Source organism: Equus quagga, unplaced genomic scaffold (assembly GCF_021613505.1).
Source record: "Equus quagga isolate Etosha38 unplaced genomic scaffold, UCLA_HA_Equagga_1.0 203_RagTag, whole genome shotgun sequence".
NCBI classification, from domain to species: Eukaryota; Metazoa; Chordata; class Mammalia; order Perissodactyla; family Equidae; genus Equus; species Equus quagga.
In genome coordinates this window covers 549,840-571,913 of record NW_025798627.1, presented here as the reverse complement: position 1 = coordinate 571,913, position 22,074 = coordinate 549,840, and the positions used below count along the sequence as shown (strand labels likewise).

General features: G+C 41.1%; 2 protein-coding genes across 5 annotated transcripts in view; one reads left to right on the top strand and one right to left on the bottom strand.

Moving 5' to 3' along the window:
• The window catches only part of LOC124233478 (tRNA wybutosine-synthesizing protein 5), a 28,330-nt gene extending 16,594 nt beyond the window's left edge, over positions 1-11,736 (bottom strand). For both annotated transcript variants that reach the window (XM_046650595.1, XM_046650594.1), the window contains exons 1-3: positions 11,576-11,736; positions 6,403-6,557; positions 2,097-2,166 (exon numbers count right to left, since the gene is read on the bottom strand). In XM_046650595.1, the coding sequence (XP_046506551.1) occupies positions 2,097-2,166; positions 6,403-6,557; positions 11,576-11,653 (303 nt within the window). In that variant the 5' untranslated portion in view covers positions 11,654-11,736. The remainder of the gene's footprint in view (positions 1-2,096; positions 2,167-6,402; positions 6,558-11,575) is intronic.
• Positions 11,737-11,801: 65 nt separating this feature from the next.
• Positions 11,802-21,729, top strand: LOC124233479 (m-AAA protease-interacting protein 1, mitochondrial-like). 3 transcript variants are annotated; one of them, XR_006887064.1, is made up of 5 exons: positions 11,802-12,415; positions 17,980-18,051; positions 18,449-18,575; positions 19,430-19,572; positions 21,341-21,729. XR_006887064.1 is itself a non-coding variant. In XM_046650596.1 (5 exons), exons 1-5 carry the CDS (start codon positions 11,987-11,989, stop codon positions 21,417-21,419), a joined length of 855 nt encoding a protein of 284 aa, XP_046506552.1. In that variant the 5' UTR covers positions 11,802-11,986; the 3' UTR covers positions 21,420-21,729. The 3 variants fall into 3 exon arrangements, 1 of the variants encoding a protein (XP_046506552.1); XR_006887063.1 differs by lacking the exon at positions 19,430-19,572 and adding an exon at positions 19,291-19,392; XM_046650596.1 differs by lacking the exon at positions 19,430-19,572 and adding an exon at positions 19,245-19,392.
• The last annotated feature ends 345 nt before the right edge of the window (positions 21,730-22,074 follow it).

The window sequence follows — 22,074 nt, the reverse complement described above, 5'->3', positions numbered from 1 at the left end:
ACATCTAAATCCACATGCTTAATTTAGGCTTTATACTCAAAATTATTTAGACTCTCAACAGTGTCTTAAGACTTAAAAGAATTCCCATTTGTAATTGCACACATGATCTCAAGGTATTGTTGAGGGCTAACAATAATCTTCTTTAATATAAGATAAACATAGAATAGGAGATAAAATACACTTTTTAATAATAAATTTTTAGAAAATCTAGAACACTGCATTTTATTAAGCAAAGCCTATCCCCAATCATATAAATTCTCAAGCCAAATCCTTAAGAGTCAACTCATGTGTCATTCATAACAGCAAATTTGAGTTCGTATTTTAAAAACTTGTCAATTATACTTTATTCAGTAGCTATAATAGGGAACTGTTTGAATATAAAACATTACTGTTGCCTGCATTTCCTATAAGAATTAGAGAACTGAGATATACCAGGTCAAGTACAAGAGCAATCCAACTCAAGAATTCTGCCTCTTTTATACTTACACTCACCATTGTAACACAAACTTCAAAATACATCTTATTTACCTTAACAACATATTATAAATCTATGATCATAAATTTAACTAAACTCTTAGATTCCCTATTTTTATCTTTTTAGCTAGTACTATATCAGATAAGTTCTACAAATTTATTACTAGCTAAAAAAGTTTCAAAGTATGTTCCTCAAAATTCTAAGAGTTTTCTACCAGTTCTAACGTTTCAGGATTTAAAAAATAAATTCATGTGTCAGACACAGAGATGCCCTGTTCAGATGCCCTTCAAGAAAGGATTCACTGCTTACGGCTGCCAGCTGTTCACTCCTTCAGGTCCACCCCGGCCTTTGAACCAGGGTCATGCTCTTCTTGGAGCAGCCTCAACCAACATCTCAGCAAGATGGTAAAACACCCAGACGCTGCTACCCAACACAGGACTCCTCTAACAGGCAGTCTGAGCCTGCACAGACTCTCAGATGTGCAGGGCCATCTGACAGCTTCCCGTACCCATTCCTTTCACATGTATTACTACCCCAATTGACCTTTGGCACTCCTAACTCCATCTCAGGATCTGCTTCAAGGAGGACCTAACTGACAATCCATATTCATCTTATTCACATACTTTCCATAATTCTTAGACTTGAATCCTTTATCCCGTCTCTATATTTCCTTTACTTCACTTAACATTTCACAGCTGTTTAAATCTGTGCTGCTCACTACCCTTGGACAGGAAAGTACCAAAGGGCAAATGAATATACATGGTAAGGCATGGCTATAAAATGAAAAACATTTTTCAGGAACAGTTAATGAAAGTAGCTTTGGTAGACGTTCCAGTCATACTACAGAATTACAGATGTGCAGAGTTTGCAGGGGTCCTGGTGGTAACCTAGTGCACCCATCACCTGAGGAAAGAACTGTGAAAACGCACCCCTTTGACTATCAAACTGACCACCAGGCTGGGTGGGTCAAATGCAGACAACAGCTTTATTCAAAGCTTAACAAGCAGTTTATTTTTAAAATGTGCTTTTGAGATGACACAGTGGATTTTTTAAAAATATATTTATGTATAAGCCTCAATGCCTTATCTCAAGATACTTAAATTATTTAAATAATGTAAATAAGTAGAATTCTTCTGCATTTAATCCTGAACAAATGTCATAGCAAATGCAACAGAAATCACATTTAATCCTTTAATAAAAATAACAATAAAATATACAAATCATCTATTAGTCAGTAAGATATGAAAATAAAGTTCTCCATTAGTATTTGAACTTGGAGTATCAGATCAATACATTTTCAAAGGAAGTGATATTAATAACTAACATTTGGTGAGTAGTTTCTACTATGTCAGGCACTGTGCTAAGTACTCTACAGATTTTATTTCATTAGGTACTGCTATTATGCCTATTTTATAGATGAGTATACTGAGGCACAGAAAAATAATTTGGCCAAGGTTTGAGATCTAATAAAGAGCAGAGCTAGGATCATATACAACCAAACCTTAAGAATGGCTATTGGAGAAGGCTACGGCTCTTGTATATCCATTGTTCTTTTATAAGAAAATCCATTTGGTATATAGATATTAATGCTTTCTAAAGAAAATATGTTAAAACCAACTACCTCTGAAATGAAGAATTCTTTATGCTTTTCTTCAGCTGCCCTCTGAATCAACTTGTCAAAAGGTAAAGTTCTGAAATAAACACAAAAGAATCCTTAGACTTAATAACAATCAATCAACTCTTAATACTCTAATCACTATATATATAAGCTTGCTGGAGTTGGATACGATCTTCTGTTTTACAATATCCATAGTTTTTCTTATAACTTATTGCGTGGAATTCTACATTTTCAAAATTCATTTAGCAGTGCGCTTATTTGACATAGGTTGTCTGGAATTTTGATTTCAAAAATTAAAGATTTTTAAATCTATGGTACAGATGGATCCTTCTCATCTATCAAGATCCTCCTATTCCAAGTTACTATTAGAATAATGTTTCCATGGTATCTGGTTACCTTTGGAAATTCACAAACTTTCAAGATCCTATTGCTACCTATTTTCAAGCGTCACGGCAAAACAAGCCTTGCGATGAATGGGGCAAACTACCAGTTTACTTCAGAAGAGACAGCAGGCAAATGGTCCAGTGAGGATCAAGTCCCTCCCCTCTCAGTGATCCGCCTCCTGGCACTACCACAGAACACAGACGCCTTCCAATAAAGGAAACTGCTCTCATCCTCCTGTACCACCCTCTGTGATTTTAAGGCTTCTGAGGACTATCTCAAGAATTTCAGTGAAGTGACCAAGTTTTACTGTTCTTCAATATTTCCACCCAATGTCTGTTTCCTTCCATCCTGGGAACAAGGCTGAACACGGTAGAAGCAGTTTTGTCTCCTTTACCTCACACTCTTGAGCCCAGAGGGCTATCTTTTCCCCGGGTCCCATCCTATCCCTTCAACCTTCTAGAATCAAAAGTACTGCCCCCTACATGAAGATGATACCTTATCAGTAACAACAAGACAACGAAGTCCTCAAAAGCATCTGGGTCAAAAGCCTCCCCTCCCCTCTCCCCTCACACTGCCCTCCAGCCTCCAAACCTCTGATGAGAGTTGTAATCTTTTCACTCTTACTACCAAATATCTTTCCACTTGAAATCTGTATTGGGGAGGTGGGGAGAAAGGGTGAGCAAAACCCTTTCTCCTCCTCTATAAGATGACCTTGGGCTTACCTTCTAGCAGTGTTTTCCTAGAAACATACTGGGTTAAGATAAATGTGGAATGGCAGCTGTGATAGCAGGTAACCCTGTTTATTGTAAAAATGACCACTGATTGGCGAACTATGTATGGACAAGAAGACTGGTAAGTGGACTATAAACACTTGTCAGGAAGCAGGGATTTGGCTACCCTATGTGCAGTGTAACTCTTGCAACTGACTATGTCCCTTGGAGGGACCTAGAAGCCAAGTTCATGGGCTGTTTCATGCTACTGGTGTCTGTGGACTATGGGCTTAACTAAGCTAGGGTGTTTCTTTACCCACTTCTGTGGTCTTTGTTCCCTTACCACTAAGCTCTCATTTGGTGAGTCAAAAAGGGGCTCCTGGATTGGTACAAAGACTCCCCCTGATACTATCCTGCTAGAATGCTGTTTCCTGCCTTGTATCCTTTTGCAAAGCTAAGTGAGTCTGATGGCAGATTATGGACAAGTGGGTCCTGAGGGTGTGAAAGTCAATCCAAACTTGAGGCCACTGCTGGTAATTACATAAAGTAAGCACTATAAGAGAGAAGAAAGGAGCCTGCTATCTACTCAGACTAATCTCCTACTATAGTCTCTGGCTAATTATATCAACACATTTACTTGGCATCCTCCTAGTCAATGTTTTCCATCTCTGACCTCACCATGTACCCTTCCTTCCTACCAAAGCATCTTTGAAGAGTTTGCAAACAATGTGGAAGAGCCTCTTGCTCAGAGCCACCTCTGTAAGTGGTGCAGTTGCCCAGGCTCAGCTTTTCTTCCTACAATCCAGAAGTGTTCCAGACTTTTACAAGAACAGGGAAGATAGAGCTCAATCCAGAGAAGCAGAACTTGGGTGCCCGCAGCAACCTTCTCCCTTAGGCAGTGGTACCTGCCAGAGCTTCTGCAGAAGCCAAGCTGAGATGGGGGAAATGAGGTATAAGAATTGGGAAGTCCCTTGGCCTTGAGGTCTTAGCTACCCTGTGCAAGTTTCAAAAAGAAGGGCATGTGCTATTGAGATGCATTTGTCTGAACTGGCATACAGACCAGTAAGGGAAGTAGTATCAAAGAAGGGTCAGGATCACAGGTTCCGTGGAGTCAGGCAAACCTGGGTATAATTCCTGGTTCCAGCATTTCCAGGTTTATGATCCTAGGTGAGTTTTTAAGCCTCTGTTTTCTCCTTTGTATAATTATTATAAAATAATCTACTTCACAGATTGTTCTGACGTTTAAGTGAGTAATACAATCTAGGATGTTTAGCACAGTACCTGATATACAGTAAGTGCTCAGTAAAGGACGGATGGAGGGGTTAACGACAATGATAATGTACCCCTTAGCAGCACACAAGTAGTTACCAACATTTAAAAAAAAAAACTTCACTGTCCTATTTCCCATTCAGAAAAGCTGCTTTGCAAAATCAACATCAGGACCGATGAAAAGTATAATAAACAGTAAGAGCAGGATGACAACAGGAATTAGAAGATGTGATAGGGAGAGGCAGCAAAGCAAAGCTTATAGAAGAGTCAGACTTTTTTTTTTCTTTAAATCTATGACCAGAAGGATACCAACAATATCCTTTCAGCACACAAGGCTCTTCTTGTTCATAGCATCCCGACTCTGGAAGAACAGTGAGAGCTACCAAGAAGAAAGCAATGAAAGCTACGACTTGGAGATGTATTGTTCTCCAAGTGTTTACCAAGCAGAAGTGCAGCCGTGAACTGAAGTGACGGCAGTGACAGGCGTGTGCAGGACTTCTCATTCTCCAGTCTCTCTGTGGCCTACATGCCTCCCTGCTTTCCTACTCCCTGGTAACTGCCAACAATGACTACATCTATTTTTTTCCTTGTACTAAGAAAATAATCTTGCAATTCTTTAGTAGCTCTAGTGAAAGCTTTGGAGGAAGCTGCAACAGGAACTATTACATAATGTATGTGCTTCAAAAACAAGTTTGAAAAGTTTATAGGACATGACAAAACATCAAGGCAATTCAAGACGAAGTTTCAATACCCACTTGTGATGGCATTTGGACTCTCTGGAAAATAAACAGCATTAATTGCTGGCTGAAAAACACTCATCATTCCAGCACTTTCTTCCACTTTCTTGATTTAATAAAAAATGAAATGTCCTTATACTTGGAAAAACTTCTGGCAATTAAATTCAATTCATGGCCTATTAAAAACCACAACTATAATGGTGACTATTCAAAGGATCAAAACCTGAGAAATGCTTTGGCAAGCTCCTATACGAGCTTGGAAAACCCTAATGAGAAAGGAAGGACCTGGACATTAGGCACTCTGCTGAACTCATCTCTAAACTCTGCCAGGCAGAGCGGGAGTTACCTTTCTTTAAAAATCACTCTTTTGTGAACGCCCTGGTTTTTCAGCAGATTAAACTTGCTGGGAACTGCATGTGCTCAGAATTTGGAAGACATTTGTTTTTTAATTTAACATCTTTAATGAAACTCATGGGAATAAATAGCATATTAAAGCTATAAGATCACAGCATTTAAAGCTTTCAAGTTCAGACATTCAGCAGCTTTTAACTATCTCTTATTTCCTTTTAAGAGATTTCAAAGCATAAAATGACAGCCATGAGGGAAATTAAAAGTATTTAAAACTATTTTGTCAAAAGACAAAATCAAGTATGATTTTTTAAAGTTATCCAAGTTGATGAAAGATTATACCAAACTTAGCAACTACTTGTCCTATATTTCTGGAGAGGGCAGAAAAAGAAAATATGGGTTTATACCTATCTAAAAACAATCTGGAATTAGATAATCTTGCAAAAATAAGGGCATTAAAAATCAAAATAGGTTACAGAGGAAAACTTTAGAATTTTTTACTCTAGATAACAATTACGAACTTGCTAGGATGAATTAATTAATGAAGCATTGAATGAATACAGCACATCCAACTTCAGGTGTAATCTAACTCGAGTTTTCTATTCCTTGTGTGAAACTGGAAGGTATTGTTTGTACACCCTATTTAAAAATGGTCTTTGGAAATGTCTCTGTATAATTATGTGAACTCAGAATTCTTGTCTTTTAAAAGTCATTCTTTAAAAATTAGTAAACTATTCCAGGATTATAAAAAACTAGCCAAAAGATGAAATGCCATATGGTCCTTGTATAATAATGGAAACATATTTTAAAGGCTTAAAAAAAGTTATTTGTATCCCCAGAGTAAACCTCAGAAGAAAATACCTATATACAAAGTTCTTACTAATGAAGTCCATCTGGGCAACTGCAGCAACATGAATCTTCACTTCTTTCCTCCCTCCAACTTGACTTAGGTAATCCACTGTCCATTTGCTTGTACATTCCCCCAAATCAATTCCTTCCAACACTAGAGGTTTTCTCTGTAAGTGGGGAAAAATATAACAAAAAATTAGGGAAAACCAACAATATACCAAGAGCTGTATTTGGCAATAAAAGGACAGAAACAACCAAGAAAAGATTCTTGATCCCAAAATGCTCAAACTCCAATCTTTGGACAATTCATGCTGTAACTAAAACAGGAAGAGGACCCATGTAATACACTTAGAACAAAATTTTAACATTAGGAAAACAAAATCAAACAAAACAGCAGTGCCATCAATAGCCTAGAAACAGGAGAAATCTGAATATTATTCAAAGAATTTTCATGAGTGTTATGACAAAAATATAAATGATTAAAATTTGTACTTTATAGTCAAACAGTTTGTGACTTTATTTTGATACCATTTTGAACTTATGGAAGAGTTTCAAGAACATTACAAAGAACTCCCATCAACCCTTCTGATTTGCCAACTGTTAATTTAACATCTGCCCCACTTACTTACTATTTGTTCTCACTCTCACTATGTGTGTATAAAGAGGGACATATTATTAAAGATAATTTAAATTTTTTTGAACTATTTCAGGGTAAGTTGCTGACATCATACTCTTTTATAACTAAAAGCTTGAGTATATGTCCTGAGAACAAAGACATTCTCTTATATAACCACAGGATAATTATCAAAATTATATTTAACACTGATATAAATACTATTATCTAATCCAAAGTCCACATGCAAATTTTGCTAATTGTCCTAATAATATCTTTTATAGTTTTTTTTTTTTTTTACCTATTTCCGAGATGCCACAGTGCATTTAGTTGCTATGTCTCTTCTAATCTGGAACAATCTTCAACCTTTTTTTTCTGTGACCTTGACATTTTTGATGAGTACAGGCCAGTTATTTTGTAGAAAGCCCTTGAATCTGGGTTTATCTGATGTTTCTTCATGATCAGATTCAGGTTTGGCATTTTTAGAAGGAAGGTACCACAGAAGCAATGTTGTGTCCTTCTCAGTGCAACACATCAGGTGGCACAGGATATTTTGCCCTATTACTTGTGATATTAATTTTGATCAACTGGTAATTCTTGTTGGAATCAAGTATTACTATGGTAAGTGCAAAAATAATGATTTTTTTAAAAACTCCATTTTCATCTACATTCATTAGATGGCATTCTAAAATCAAAATGAGCTCTAACATCTCCATTTACTTATTTTATTCCCTGGGTTATAATCTATTGATATAACTTTGATGCTCAAATTATCCCAGATTTGGCCAGTAGGAGCCCCTTCAAAGTGGCTTTTGTGATTTTCTACCTGAGCACTTCCTTAGTTTATGGAAAAATAACACAATCCAGCATCCTTTCATACTTTCTCTGCCCCAGCCCTACAGTCCTTTCTTCAAGCAGCTCTGGTTTCTTTTAGTGACAAATGCTATTTAGAAACAACGATCTGGGTGCTAAGTGTGTTCATTGTTATTGGAGTGTCAATACTTCTAGGCCTTCTCAGCGGACAGAGCTAGGAAATATGTGAAGGGGTGTGTGCACTCACTCCCCTTCTCCCCAAACCTACACAGACACACAGTTAAGGGATGTATGTAGGAACCATGATACCTCCGATATCGACACCTCCAATTCCAATCTTATACCACAAGGTTCATTCTAATCTTTACTGTTATCTATCTGTAACTCCCCTCTCTAACAGTGAGAAACCTGGTTCCTATCATTCTCAATGCTTCATCAATTACACAATCCCAGAATCCACAATAAGTACTTTCACAGTTGCTAAGTCAAACCACTATAAAAAAAACAAGGCTACTAATAACTACAATTCGGTATTTACAGTTCTTTTTGTCTCTAGACTGAGAGACTGAGGACATATAATTAAAGTACTATGTTCAAAAGTGACTTGGGTACTTAGATTCACTTGTTTTTTTACATTCTATATTAGAGTTTTGTTTTTTAAAATCATTCCACATCCTGTTAATTTTATTATTACTATTACTTTAGAATGTAAAACATTAATGTGATCTCCAAAGTCAAAACTATACAAAAAGATCACCTCATCCACATTCTTCCACTTCGTATTCACTCACCTTCTAGAGATATTAACCAGTCTCAATTTCTGGCTTATTGTTCCTGTATTTTTTTTTGCAAGCTGATCAAAGACATATATACTTTATTTCCCCTTCTTTTTTACACAAAAAGTGGCATATTATGTATTTTCTTTTCTAATTTGCTTTTATTTTAGTTTAAAAATACATCCTGGAAATCACTGCTATCAGTTCAGGTTATCTCCCTCATTCTTTTTTTACAGCTCAGTACATCAGAGTGTAAATGGACTATTTAATCAATCATTCTCCTATGCACTGGTTTTTAGGCTATTTGCAATAATTTATAAGTATAATAAACACTATGTAGACATTTTTATATGGTTGGAGGTGTATCCCCAGAGTAAATTCCTTAATAAGAGGGACTGCTACATCATGAAGTAAACACATACAGTTTTGTTAGATATGCCAAATTCCCCTCCCTAAGGGCTGGACCACTTGGCATTAAGCGTGAGAGCGCCAGTTTCTTCACAGCCTCACCAGGAGGGGATCATGAAAGCCTTTGATTTCTGCAAGCTGATAGATAAGAAATGGTCTCTTGGTGCAGCTTTAACTTCTCTTATGAATAAAGCTGAACATCTTTTCGTATGTTTAGAAGTCATTTCTATCCTTCTTTTTGTCAACTGCTCACTTTTTATCAGATTTTTGGCCTTCCCTCCCCCTTAATTTTTAAAAGTTCTTTACAAATGTGGACTAGTGCCCTTTTATGAAATACATGTTGCAAATATTTTTCTCCCAGTTTGTATTTTATGTACTCAAATTTTAATCTTTTCTTACACCTGAATTTTGAGTCATAGTTAGAAAGCCCTTCCATAGACCTAGATTGTAGGGGAATTTACCAATGTTTTCTTCTAGTACTTGTGTAGTTTCATTTTTCCATATTTAGATCTCTGATCCATTTGGAGATTACTCTTGTGTATGGTGTCAGACATACATCTCATTTTATCATTTTCTAAATGACTATACAATTGTCCCAGCACCATTTACTTAAAAGTTCATCTTTCCCACAGTGACTTTTAAAATGCCATGTTTATCACATACTAAATTTCCCTATGAACGGTAATTTATTTCTATATATATACACATATATAGTTTACTTCTATATATTATATATATACGTGTGTGTATATATATATAATCTCCAGACTTTCTCTTCTAATCTTCTGGTCTATTCATGCACCTATACCACACTGTTGATTATTAACACGTTTCAAAATCTGATACCGGGGCCGGCCCAGTGGCCGAGTGGTTAAGTTCGCCTGCTCCGCTTCGGCGGCCAGGGTTTCACTGGTTCAGATCCTGGGCGGGGACATGGCACCGCTCATCAGGCCATGCTGAGGCAACGTCCCACATGCCACAACTAGAAGGACCCACAACTAAAATATACAACTATATACTGGGGGGATTTGGGGAGAAAAAAGCAGGGAAAAAAAAAAAGATTGGCAACAGTTGTTAGCTCAGCTGCCAAAAAAAAATTCTGCTAAGACTATGCCCTCTCATAGCTTCTCTTTAGTGTTTCCCAGCAGAAAGGTCTTGTTTTGCAATTTTGTTATTAAGTCCTAGTTTTATTACATTGTGACCAGTGTTGTTGGTAACTTTTCACTTTATGAAAGTTAGTGACAATTTCTTTTTGACATATTACGTCTTGTCTGGGAAGATTAAATTACAAAATATTTCTTGTTATGCCTCTTACAAAGCACTTTCACACCCTTCAGTGGATCTTCACGACACTGCCCTGCAAACATCTTATACTAAGGTGTCCTGAGTCGGGGCTGGAAGGGGCAACAACCCATCCAGCACTAGTCCCCCAAATAAATGAAGGCTCCAATCCTCTGCAGGTTTCTAACTCCTAAAAGAAAAAACTTCATCCCCGACTTTTGTAATACTCAGAAAGGTAGCTCCATGACCACTCTTACAGATGTAAATATCAAGTGAAATTGCTGGGGGGCGGTTCTACCATAAGCAGACTAACGTAACCTCGTGGCCTTTTTCTTTTAAAATATCTGCTGGGAGGGCCAGCCAGGTGGCTATCGGTTGAGTTCCCCCACTCCACTTTGGCTGCCCTGGGTTCACGGCTGTGGATCCAGGGTGAGGACCTACACACCGCTCATCAAGTCACGCTGTGGTGGAGTCTCACACATTAAAATAAAGGAAGATGGGCATACATGTTAGCTCAGAGCTAATCTTCCACACCAAAAAAAAAAAGAGAGAAAGAAATATCTACTGGGCTCTTTATTCTCAGTTTTTCTGAAGCCTGGACTCCCTTCCAAAGTACTGCAAGCAAAAATACTTCTTTTTCCCCGTAATATTTTTCTCTGAGTTTTCTTCTAAAGAGCTGAAGTTCCAATTACACATATAAGAGATTCCCACGTGTGAACTAGAACTCAGGTTACTCAGAATCCAAGACTCGTGGAAGATTTCTGGGGTATTCCCACTGTTCCCCTCCTGGCTCAGCGCAGTGAAAAACTGTTCCTCCAAATCCAGTGACTCGAGGAGACTCGCAGGCGCCCCTTGCGCTACCAGGGGGGCCGCGAAACCTCCTCTAAACCTTAGGAAACCGGAGGCAAGACGGGGAGGCCAGGCGGGGGTGCGGGGGACGCCGGTGGAAAAAGCTTCCTTCGTTGCCACGGAAACGGCAGAAGCCTCGAAGGAGGGCTCCCACAAAGCCGCTCTCCGCAGCGAGCCGTGCTTACAGGCACAACGTCTCTCGCCCTCAGCCCCGCGGCCATCCTGCCCCCGGGAACGTAGAGCTGTTCTCTCGGGAAAGCGTGACGGACGTGCCGATCCTCACGCCCCAGCACCCCGCCCTCGGCCGCAGGGCCACCCGGCCCTCTCGGGCCGCGCGCCCCTCCTCCGCACGCCCTGGGCCGCAGGAAACCACCTCGGAGCCGCCCACGTGGTAGGGACGGGCACTCCTTGGCTTCCCGCGGTGCCCCCGGCGCGAGGGCCTCACCTGCGGGTAGAACTGCTGCATGAACTGCTCCTGCGAAACGCCGGCGAGCCGAGGCACCGGGAGGCGCGGCCCGGCCATGGCGGCTCCCGCCCGTCCTCTTTAAAGTCCCGCGAAACTCGGCCCTAATGTGTCCCTTAGCGCGCGATCCGCCTGGAAACACGGCCCAGAGAGAAAAGGTCCGAGAAGCCGGCAGACTCGCGAGAGCGGCGGGTTCCGAGCGCTGGGCCGGGGGCCCCAGGGCCTCTGCGCGGGCTGTGTGCTGGAAAACGGGAATGGGGATGACTCATCGGAGGTGGCAGCAAGGGGCCAGCTTTAATCTCCAGGCTCTCTCTCCGAACCCCGCTGAGGCGGTTTCCCACCGACTATCTTTCGGGGCAGCACAGGCCGGCACAGGGGTAAAAGGTCATAAAGATGGCGCTCGCCGTTCGGCTGCTGCCCCGGTTGCTGCTCTCTCGGCCTGTGCCCGGCGGGGCGGCCCGACCCCGGCCTCCGGGTGCGGCTGGACTTTGCTGCTGCTGCCGTCGCCTCCTGGGCTCGGGCGCGGCCCCGTCTCCTCGCGGCCCTGGGGCCCCGGCGGCCTGGGCGCTGTCTGCCCGGCGACCCCGGCCTCCCCCGCTCTGGGCTCAGGGACGCGCCGCGGCGCTCTCCGTGCTCCCCGCGTGCCCCGGGCGCAGCTACAGCACCGAGGAGCGGCCGCAGCCGCGCCAGAAGACCAAGATGATCGTCCTGGGCTTCTCCAACCCCATCAATTGGGTGCGGACTCGAATTTACGCCTTCCTTATCTGGGCCTATTTCGACCGGGAGTTCAGCATCGCAGAGTTCTCGGAGGGAGCGAAGCAGGTGTGTTCCTTTCCCTGGGGTGCCCTGTCGCCGCTCCTGCGTTCCGCTCTTTCACGCCCAAGTGCTCACTGGGGAGGGCTACCCCGGACCGTGCGGGGTGAGCCGGCCGCCTTTTGACTTACATTACGCTTCGGGGTGTGTCTGCACCGTCGCCGAGGAGGAGGGGTTCGAATACGACCCCGGGAATTCCCCCGTTACCTTTTCCACTCACTACAGGTTTTGAATCAGGAAAAAATGGATTCAAAGCCCGTTTCTGCTACTTAAAAGCTACGTGGCTTTATCTTTTCTGGATGTGATTTTCTGTAAAATGAAGAAGACAATGCCTGCCTGGCACGTAGTAGGCACTCCGTAAATGTTCGTTGAATGAATGAGTGAGGGGATAAGATGGTGTTGAAGAGTGAATGAGATAACTCTTCCAAAGTGCTATGATGTCAGTTTGAGTAGAAAGACAGAACTTCTTGTCAGCTATTTCACAGAGCTCTGTTGCCCTTTTCTCCAACACCACACGACCCTGCCCATCGTAGTCTTTAAAGAATAACCTAGCATGAACAGTTTTCCCCTTTCTAAGAATTTATTGAGACAACCTGGTCGCTGAGAAGTGCACAGCACTCTGCACACTGAGAAATAGCCTTTGGTGATTCAGAGCCCGAACCCCGACGCTTATGTCCCTCTTTGAGCGGCTAGTGATACCCTGCCTTTAAGCTCTTGCCTCATAACAGTCACTTTGGGTCCCCAAATTATTCGCAGAGTTTGTGTGTACATGCATTTTTCTAGGATGAAAGTCCATCTATAACTTTCTTTTGAATCTCTTAGAGTTTGTTATTTCCAAACATTTCGGAACTACTGATAAATAGTAGAGATCCAGTTTATTTCCCAGTTCATACCACCATATACTTTAAAATTGTGACATCAGTGTAATCATTGTACAATATTGATTGTAGGCTAGTATTGGTATTTTTACTCCTAATTTATTTCAGATGATTTCTGTAACCAAAGCCATCTATATTTACTTATATGACCTGTGAGTTATAAATTAGTTTTCAACTTTATATAATCAGTGTCCATGTTAACTCCTGCTTCCTGCTTCCCTGAGTCAATTCTTCACTGCTTTATAAAAAAGTTAAAAAGCAAAGGGCAACCTGGATTAATAGCATCCTGAGGGGTAAACCTCTGCTCATGTCAGTTGTCAAAATTTTTTGTCCCTGTGTACGTAAATTGGCATTATCCTCCTGTTCTCCACAATGTCCACTGGTGACATGTGAGCTCATTGGTGACAGACATATATGACTGTACCAGCTCATTTATGTGTCAGTAAGGAATGGAAATCCTCTCCCCACCTGGGCAGGAATCAGGCCTTGGTCCCTATATTTCCTCTGAACACATAGAGGAGCTTGGGACACTTTTTAGTCACTCACTGATCCTAGAGGTCCTCCAGCTGTTACTTATTTTAAGCCCCTCTCCTTGCTGTTAAGTAATATCTCCACCCCTTCATCAGCCCGTCTTTATACAGTTTTGCCTCATCTAAGTCCATTTTTGCACATTTAACCATTCTGATTTCCAAAAAGAATGTTGAGTCATCCATGGCAAATATTTAGTAATTCCCTTAAAACATTGGTTGCTTAACATGCCATTCAGATCAAGCAAATCAGTTTTTCAACACCTAAGATTTATAAGGACATGGTCAGAAAACCTCCCTACTAGATCTCATGATGCACCTGTACCTTCCCATGCATGCGTATAATTCTAGGGCTTGGGAGTAATCTGGTGCAGAAACATTAGCTAGTTTGTCTGCTGTCATGGGCTCACTTGCCGTTTCTCCTTAGGCTAACCCCCAGCAAGATATCTTGGGCTGTGACTATCAACTTATCAACTGGATCATGTTCATTAAGATTTGTCTTTCTTTAATCATAGAACATGAAAACAAAAAGGCACCTTGGACCTCATCATTCTAGTCTAATCCTCCTTTACAGATCATAAAACCAAGTTCCAGAAAGGTGAAACGATTGGCTTAAGGATGCATAGCTAGCGAGTGCTGAGGGGCACTGTCCTGTGACCCACTCTGCAAGCAGTCTTAGTCCTCCAGAGTCACCGGAAATCAGGATGGTTAAGTACAATCAAGGCAAGTTTTTATTCATCATGTGAGCCAGGGGAGTAGGTGATTCAGTGCCGTACAAGCCATAACCAGCTGTGTTAGCTCCACAGACCCTGTTTTCCACTGATACACACATAGGACGTGACGTCTTCCCTGTTACTGTCAACAGACCATGTTAATCATATACTGTGTGTTTCCGTATATCATGCTTGCACATTTTGACCTTTTTGAAAAAAGAGGGTTATTTCCTAGAAGCCTGTTTAGGTTAGACACTCCTGTGGCATCAAGGCATTATCAGGGCAGCTCACAGCAGCTCTGACTCTGTTAATGCAGACCACACGGGTTAAGGGCTCACTCCCACAAGACTGTCCCAACTTCAGACACCGGTCTCAAGTCCAGGCCACCCATGCTTTTGACCAGCCAGCTGTAAATTAGGGGTTCCCACATCCCCTTTCCTCGGGTTCCATGATTTGCTAGAATGGCTTGTAGAACTCAGGAAAGAACTTTACCTGCTGTTTCGGTTTCTGGTAAAGGATACCCCTCAGGAACAGCCAGAGGGAAGAGATGGGTAGGGCAAGATATGCAGGAACGAGTGTGGAGCTTCCATGCCCTCTCCGGGCACACCACTCGCCCACACCTCCATGTGTTCACCAACCAGAAGCTCTCCAAAGCCCTTTGTTTAGGGTTTTTATGGCAGTTCCATTCTGTAGGCATGATTGATTAAATCACTGGTCACTGGTAACTAACCTAATCCCCAGCTCTTCTCCCCTCCCTGGGAGTGTGGAGCTAGGGCCATGAGTTTCAGTGCTCTAATCACATGGTTAGTTCCTCTGACAACTGACCCCCGTCTTTCAAGAGTCACTTCATTAGCCTAAACTCAGAAAGGGTCTTATTTTGAATAACAATAGACATGCCTCTCACCCATTTCACTCGGGAAGTTTTAGAAGTTTTAGGAGCTCTGTGCCAGGAACCAGAATGAAGACTAAATATGTATTTCTTATTATATCACAGTATCACACCACTGATTTGTGCATATATTTCCCTCTTAACTGCCATGAAACCACATCAGTCATATGCTATTTTTCCTGTATCTTGCTTGCACATTTTAGCCTATGCTATGAAAAGAGGGCTATTTCTTAGAAGCCTCTTTAGGTTAGTCACTCCTGTGTCATCAAAGCCTTATCCGGGCAGCCTCTTAATGGTTCATTATTACCTTATGGAATCATTTGCTCATGTGTGGTTCTCCTTGGCCACGCAAACTAGAGTCTAATGGTTGGGTTTCAACATGATGGTTATGGTCGTTGTTTCTTTTGCCCAAATAGCACCCATCTTCCACAAATGAAGGCTTACTAAAGAATACAGTGTCCCTGAACCCGAGGGCCTCCTAAGTGTTTGCAGGAGGTTCTTGAATCCATTTGGATGTATGCATTTTCTCAAAATTCCACTCCGTTATTGTCCTAGTTTGCTAGGGCTGCCTTAACAAAATACCACAGTCTGGGTGGCTTAAACCACAGAACTTAATTTTTTCATAGTTCTGGAAGCTAGAAGTCAAGATCAAGCTTTTGGCAGGTTTGGTTTCTTCAGAGGCCTCTCCTTAGCTTGCAGTTGGCTGCCTTCTTGCTGCGTCCTCACTCGTTTTTTTTTTCTCTCTGTGTGCATGTGCTCCCGGTGTGTCTTTGTGTATCCAGATTGCCTATTATAAAGATGCCAGCCAGCTTGGAGTAGGGCCTACCTTCATGGCCTCATTGTAACTTATTCACCTCTTTAAAGGCCCTGTCTCCAAATATAGTCACTTCTGAAGTACTGGGAGTTAGGGCTTCAACATGGGAATTTAGGGGGGATAAAATCCAGCCCATAACAATTATGTGGTATTGTCCGTCAGGCATTCCTGCGCATCCTTTCTGCTGCCGGTCCTTCAGATTTCATCTTAGAAGTTACTTTCTTTAGGAAGCCCCCTCTGATCTTCCCAGATTGGCTTAAGTGGCTCTTCTGTAAGCTCTCAAATCATCCTCTTCTTACTCTTACCGCATGGAACTGAGGTTGTCTGCCCAATGCACATAAACAAGCCAATTAATTGTGGCATCAGCCTTTAGGGGGGAAATCAGCTTTTATTCTGCAAGATGGATCTGCAGGGAGACAGGGGGCATGTGCCCTCAGAGCTCTCTCTCCGATTCAGGATTTGGGGTGAAATTTAAGAGGTTAGGGAGAACAGGCTGGCCTGCGGAAATGCTCGTGGGACAGGTTTTGGGCTTCAAGCATTTACGGTAAGGTTTACACATTTATGACAGGGTGGGGAAGGAATTTTAACACCGGATCTTCCTGAATGAAGGACCCCTCGCTTCTAATAAGAGTCTGACTTTCAAGTTCCAGTCACATCCTCGTCCTTGGGTTCCATGGGGAGGAGAATCTTTAGTTCCCGGGTCATTTCAGGTCATGAATTCTTCCTTTACACATACTCTAGCTATGTGACTTTGCAGTTTTTCTGAAAGATAATTCTTAATCACTCTGTTGATAAGAGATGGGGTGAGTTGAACTGGGCCTGGAGGGCCTTCGGATACATTACCCCCGTCATAATCCTCGCACTTCCCAGTTTACTTGCCTCCCTCCTCAGGTAGACTGACAGTTCCTTGAAAACAGGTAGAGTCTATGCACAGTTTCATTTCTCACTCCTGGGAATGTGGGGGATTGCAGTTGGTTCCCCCTCACTTAAAGTGGGACCTCATACTTCAAGTTTGGATCCACTGTATTAGACTGTAAACTCACTGTCTCTTCTCCCACCTTCCCAACCTGTCTTACCTATCTTTATTTATTTATTTATTTATTTTGGTGAGGAAAATTAGCCCTGAGCTAACATCCATGCCAGTCTTCCTCTATTTTGTATGTGGGATGCTGCCACAGTGTGGCTTGATGAGTGGTGTGTAGGTTCACGCCCAGGATCTGAACCCAGGAACCCTGGGCCACTGAAGCAGAGCCCATGAACCTAACCACTATGCCACCAGGCTGGCCCCTGCCTTACCTGTCTTAATGAGATTCAGACTGCACCCCAGATCTTCAGACACCCCATGTGGTCTGGACTGTGCTGCTTCCCCCTGCTGTCTGCGTGATCAAGAGGGGGTCACGAACAGTGAGGGTGGTTGATTACTTCACTATTTTAAGAGGAAATATAGAGGAGGATTTTTATCGAGGATCTAGTGTGTATACCGCAACCTCTTTTCCCACGTCCTGAGGGTAGATACATAATTAGCAGTCTGCTCACTTACTACTATATATTGGGGAAGGCCGTATGAGAAAAGAAAAGCCAACCAACTTTGAAGGAGTCGTGCCTAACGTTGATATATTAGTGTTTGCTGTTGTTTATGGCCTTTCTCCTAAAAGAGTCTCTGTTAGACTTAGCCGTTGAAGTGTGAGCATTATACATTGTATGGTATTTTGAAACAGTAATCAACATCTACCCCCTCACTATTTTTTTAAGGCTTTTGCTCATGTGTCCAAGTTGCTGTCACAATGTAAATTCGATCTATTGGAAGAATTTGTGGCCAAAGAGGTAAAGTATACTTTTAATTTTCCTTTAAAAATAAATGTATTATTCTCTTGCAATAAAATTATGTACATTGTTCTCATTTATGCTTAAAAATAGTGTGTGCACCATCAGCCAAAGTAGAGTCCCTGTGTCTTTCTGTTTGGGTGCTTTGGGTCATATAAAAGCATAGAATGACTTGGTACTTAAGGCATAAGTAAGGAAATATGTCTTTCAGTTGTTCTTATATTGAATGTTCTGTTAGGAATTATCTAGTTGAATAATTAGATGCCTTTCATCATTGCTTTTGAAGATGAATAAATATGATAGTAAATTTAAAAATAGGTTCAGAAAAATTCATTCCAATTTTGAAAGCTTTCATAAACTCAATAGGTGAATTATGGTTTGCTTTTTGCAAACTCAGGTGCTACATGTGTTGAAAGAAAAGGTGACGTCCCTACCTGACAACCATAAGAATGCCCTTGCTGCTGACATCGATGAAATCGTGTACACGTCCACAGGAGACATCTCCATCTACTACGATGAGAAAGGTAACTGGAGCAGAGTCAACTGTAAATGAACCAGTATTGTCCAGAGAAGCTAAACTAGGGGATAATCATGGAATGGTGGGGTTTTGTTGGTACAAGTGGATATTTATAGAACTTTAGTGTAAAAAAAGTTCTTAGTGATAAATATTTTCTTCTCCCCTAATATTTCAAATTGCGTCTCAGCACCATGGTCACCCCCTGATTTTTACACAGGACTTTGTCATAATCACCGGTCATAGCAAAGTGAATTAGCGGGGAATGGAAGGCTGTCTTCTTTCTGGCAGTTGGGGTAAAGTTAATTATTTAGCAACAAGAAATGTGTTTTTCCCCCTCATATTTGGATTGACCACAGATATCTGTTATTATAATTTTAGAAAATGCCACAAATTGAAAGTAATCCATGTAGTACACTCCGTAAATAGTACATGCTCAGTAAATAGTAGCTATGATTACTGCGATGCAGAGAAGAGGCAAATAGGTCATAAACTCTTAAGAGAATTTTCTGAAAATAGAAAGGTATCAGTACAGGTATCTTAGGTTAGGCTAGAATCAGCACACAATTTGATCTGTAACACTGTGTAACTACTGCCAACTTCTGATTCCATTTTGGATATGTGGATGATAGATTATTGTGATTTGTATTTGTATGTGTGTGTGTGTTTTTTCTCTAAGGAAGGAAGTTTGTTAACATCCTGATGTGCTTTTGGTATCTAACCAGTGCCAGCATCCCCAGTGAAACGATAAGTGGAGCCAGTGTGTTCCAGGTTAAGTTGGGGGATCAGAACGTGGAAACTAAACAACTTCTTAGTGCAAGCTACGAGTAAGTCTAACCACAGTTCATTGTTTCCTTTCTCCAGAAAATGGAAAGTAGTATGAAGGTATGAAAACTAAAGGGAGCTTTAGGAAGAAAAGGATTGAAATTTGACAACTTATTTATGAAGAGAGGAAGTCATAAAGACATACTGGCCATGAAACAGGAGTGTTCAGAAATTAGAAAGAGGTAATATTGCTGAGTTTAATGAAACGATGTTTCAGCTGTCTATTGCTGCGTTACAAACCACTCCAAAACTCAGTAGTTCCAGACAGCTGTTTATTCTGCCTGCTGTTTTACTGCTGAGGAATTTGGAGAGGCTCAGCCGTGGGGTTTTTGCTGCTTCACCTGGCATCGCCCGGGGCTGCAGAGGCTGGAGGATTCCTTTCCACGAAGGCACCTTGGTGCTCCTTGGCTTCTTCATGTAACGTCTCATTCTCCAAGGCCTCTCTTCGTTGCTTGGGCTTGTGGTAGTCTCAGGCTAGTCACAGGTTTCACATGGTGGTTGGCTTCAAAGAGGCAGAAGACAGAAGATGCTAGACGAGTAAAGGGCTATGCCCAGGACTGGAGCAACACCATTTCTTTTTTTTTTTTAAAGATTTTATTTTTTTCCTTTTTCTCCCCAAAGCCCCCCGGTACATAGTTGTATATTCTTCGTTGTGGGTCCTTCTAGTTGTGGCATGTGGGACGCGCCTCAGCGTGGTCTGATGAGCAGTGCCATGTCCGCACCCAGGATTCTAACCAACGAAACACTGGGCTGCCTGCAGCGGAGCGCACGAACTTAACCACTCAGCCACAGGGCCAGCCCCCAACAACACCATTTCTGCCATGGTTTGCTGGTCAGCACAGTCCCAGGACCTGCAGAGCTGAAAGGGCATGGAGCGACTCCACCTCTTGATGGGGTAACAGCACAGTCACATTGCAGAAGAGCACATGGGATGGGACATAGGCCTATGGCCATCTCTGGAAAATAAAATCTGCCATAATAGGCACGTGGACCATCCATTCATTAGACATTTATTGACATCTGATTACCAAGTGCTCTGGTGTGGGTTCAGATACGAAATTGAAGGGCTCCTGCCCTTAAGGAGGTACTGTCTAGTAGGAGGTTAGCAAATTAATTTAAAAAGACACTACAGTGTATTTTTTTGCTAATAAAATTTGGAACAGTGAACATATCAAGCAAGTTAGTGGAGACATAATTTAACATTTATTTAAAAGAGAATGTTATTATGTGACCAAAGTTGTACAAATTTCCTTTAAAATAACAAATCCCAAAAATGACCAGAGAAAGAAAGTATATTGTTTCACTAAGGTAAAAGGGAATTATAGCCTCATTTTTTTTCATTTTTCTTGAAAGAAATGTGCTTTTTGTCTTTTTTGAATCTTGCTTTATTTGTAATTATCAAAAATAGTCTATATATTTAAGTACTCATTTAAATCTACCAAGTTGTCTCTTTTTTAAGACATCATATGTAATTAAAGAGCACTATAATCAACACCAACTTTCAGTTCTTCTGATATTCCCTACTTAGATCATGGGCAGCTCATAAATACTGTTATTTTCAAGATCAATCTAATGTATATAAACCAAATTCCACTGAAGTGCTGTTTGCATCCCCATAGTCCAGTGTATTTCTCTTCATATTAGGCATATTATAGCTAGTATTTAACAACAGAATAATATCTAAGTTTCTATCAAGGACTGGCAGATGTTGGAGTTAGATAGTCCATTAAAAATACTCATTTTAGCTGAGCATGTACTTCTCATTTTATGAGGATATATTTTGTGATTGAATTGGTAGATTAAACTCCTTTTTGGTTTTGATTTTTATTTACCATTAACTATTAGCATGTTGCTAAAAACTGCCTCTAATGTATACTTGCAAATTATATAGTTATTCAAGAGGTATTTGGACTGATGTAAGATTCACATTATTTGTAATTTTTTTCTCAGATTTCAGAGGGAGTTTACACAAGGAGTAAAGCCTGACTGGACCATTGCACGGATTGAACACCCAAAGTTATTAGAATAATCTTTCTCAGAAAAATCAGCTTATTGGACTGTTAGCAATTGCCGTGAAAAGCTAAGGAAGAAAAACTTTTGGATCAGGTGATCTTCATTTAATGCAGTCTGTGGATTACTGTGGTACTGTCTTGAAATACTCCTTGTAGTATATTGGCATGATATAATAAAGCATTTCCAAAGATTGTCATCACCTTCTCCAAAAGAGCTCAAAGTCAAAAAGCTACACCACCACAATTGTTGGTGTCATATTCAGTATAATTTCTAATCTTAGATTTATATGTATATATACAAAAACTAATTTTATAGACATAATAAAGTATTGAAAAAAATATTTACACATTTCTAAATTAATAATCCTTAAATGTTTTATTTGTGGTTAATACATTTATACCAAGAATTCAAGTATGTGTAAGATGTGTTGTTGAATGTCGCTGCCGCTGTTTGAGTACCTCTGGTCACTAGCCAGATGAGGAGGAATGGATGGAATTACAGCAGACTGGTCACTGCGGAACTAAGGCTCAGCGAATGTGAAGCTCACTAAAGCACAAAGCGAAAAAACCACGGCTGTGCCTCAGCCCCTGTGGGGTAATATCCAGTCTTCTGTTTGTTTGGAGACCCAGAAATCAGGGAGGGAGACAAAAACAATGTGAAAAATAGTGTTT

Excerpts from the sequence above, each read along its gene's own strand:
- LOC124233479 (XM_046650596.1), top strand. The coding sequence starts at position 11,987 with ATGGCGCTCGCCGTTCGGCTGCTGCCCCGGTTGCTGCTCTCTCGGCCT. Across the intron at positions 12,416-17,979 it reads TCTCGGAGGGAGCGAAGCAG|GCTTTTGCTCATGTGTCCAA; the intron begins GTGTGTTCCTTT and ends TATTTTTTTAAG. Across the intron at positions 19,393-21,340 it reads CTTCTTAGTGCAAGCTACGA|ATTTCAGAGGGAGTTTACAC; the intron begins GTAAGTCTAACC and ends TTTTTTTCTCAG.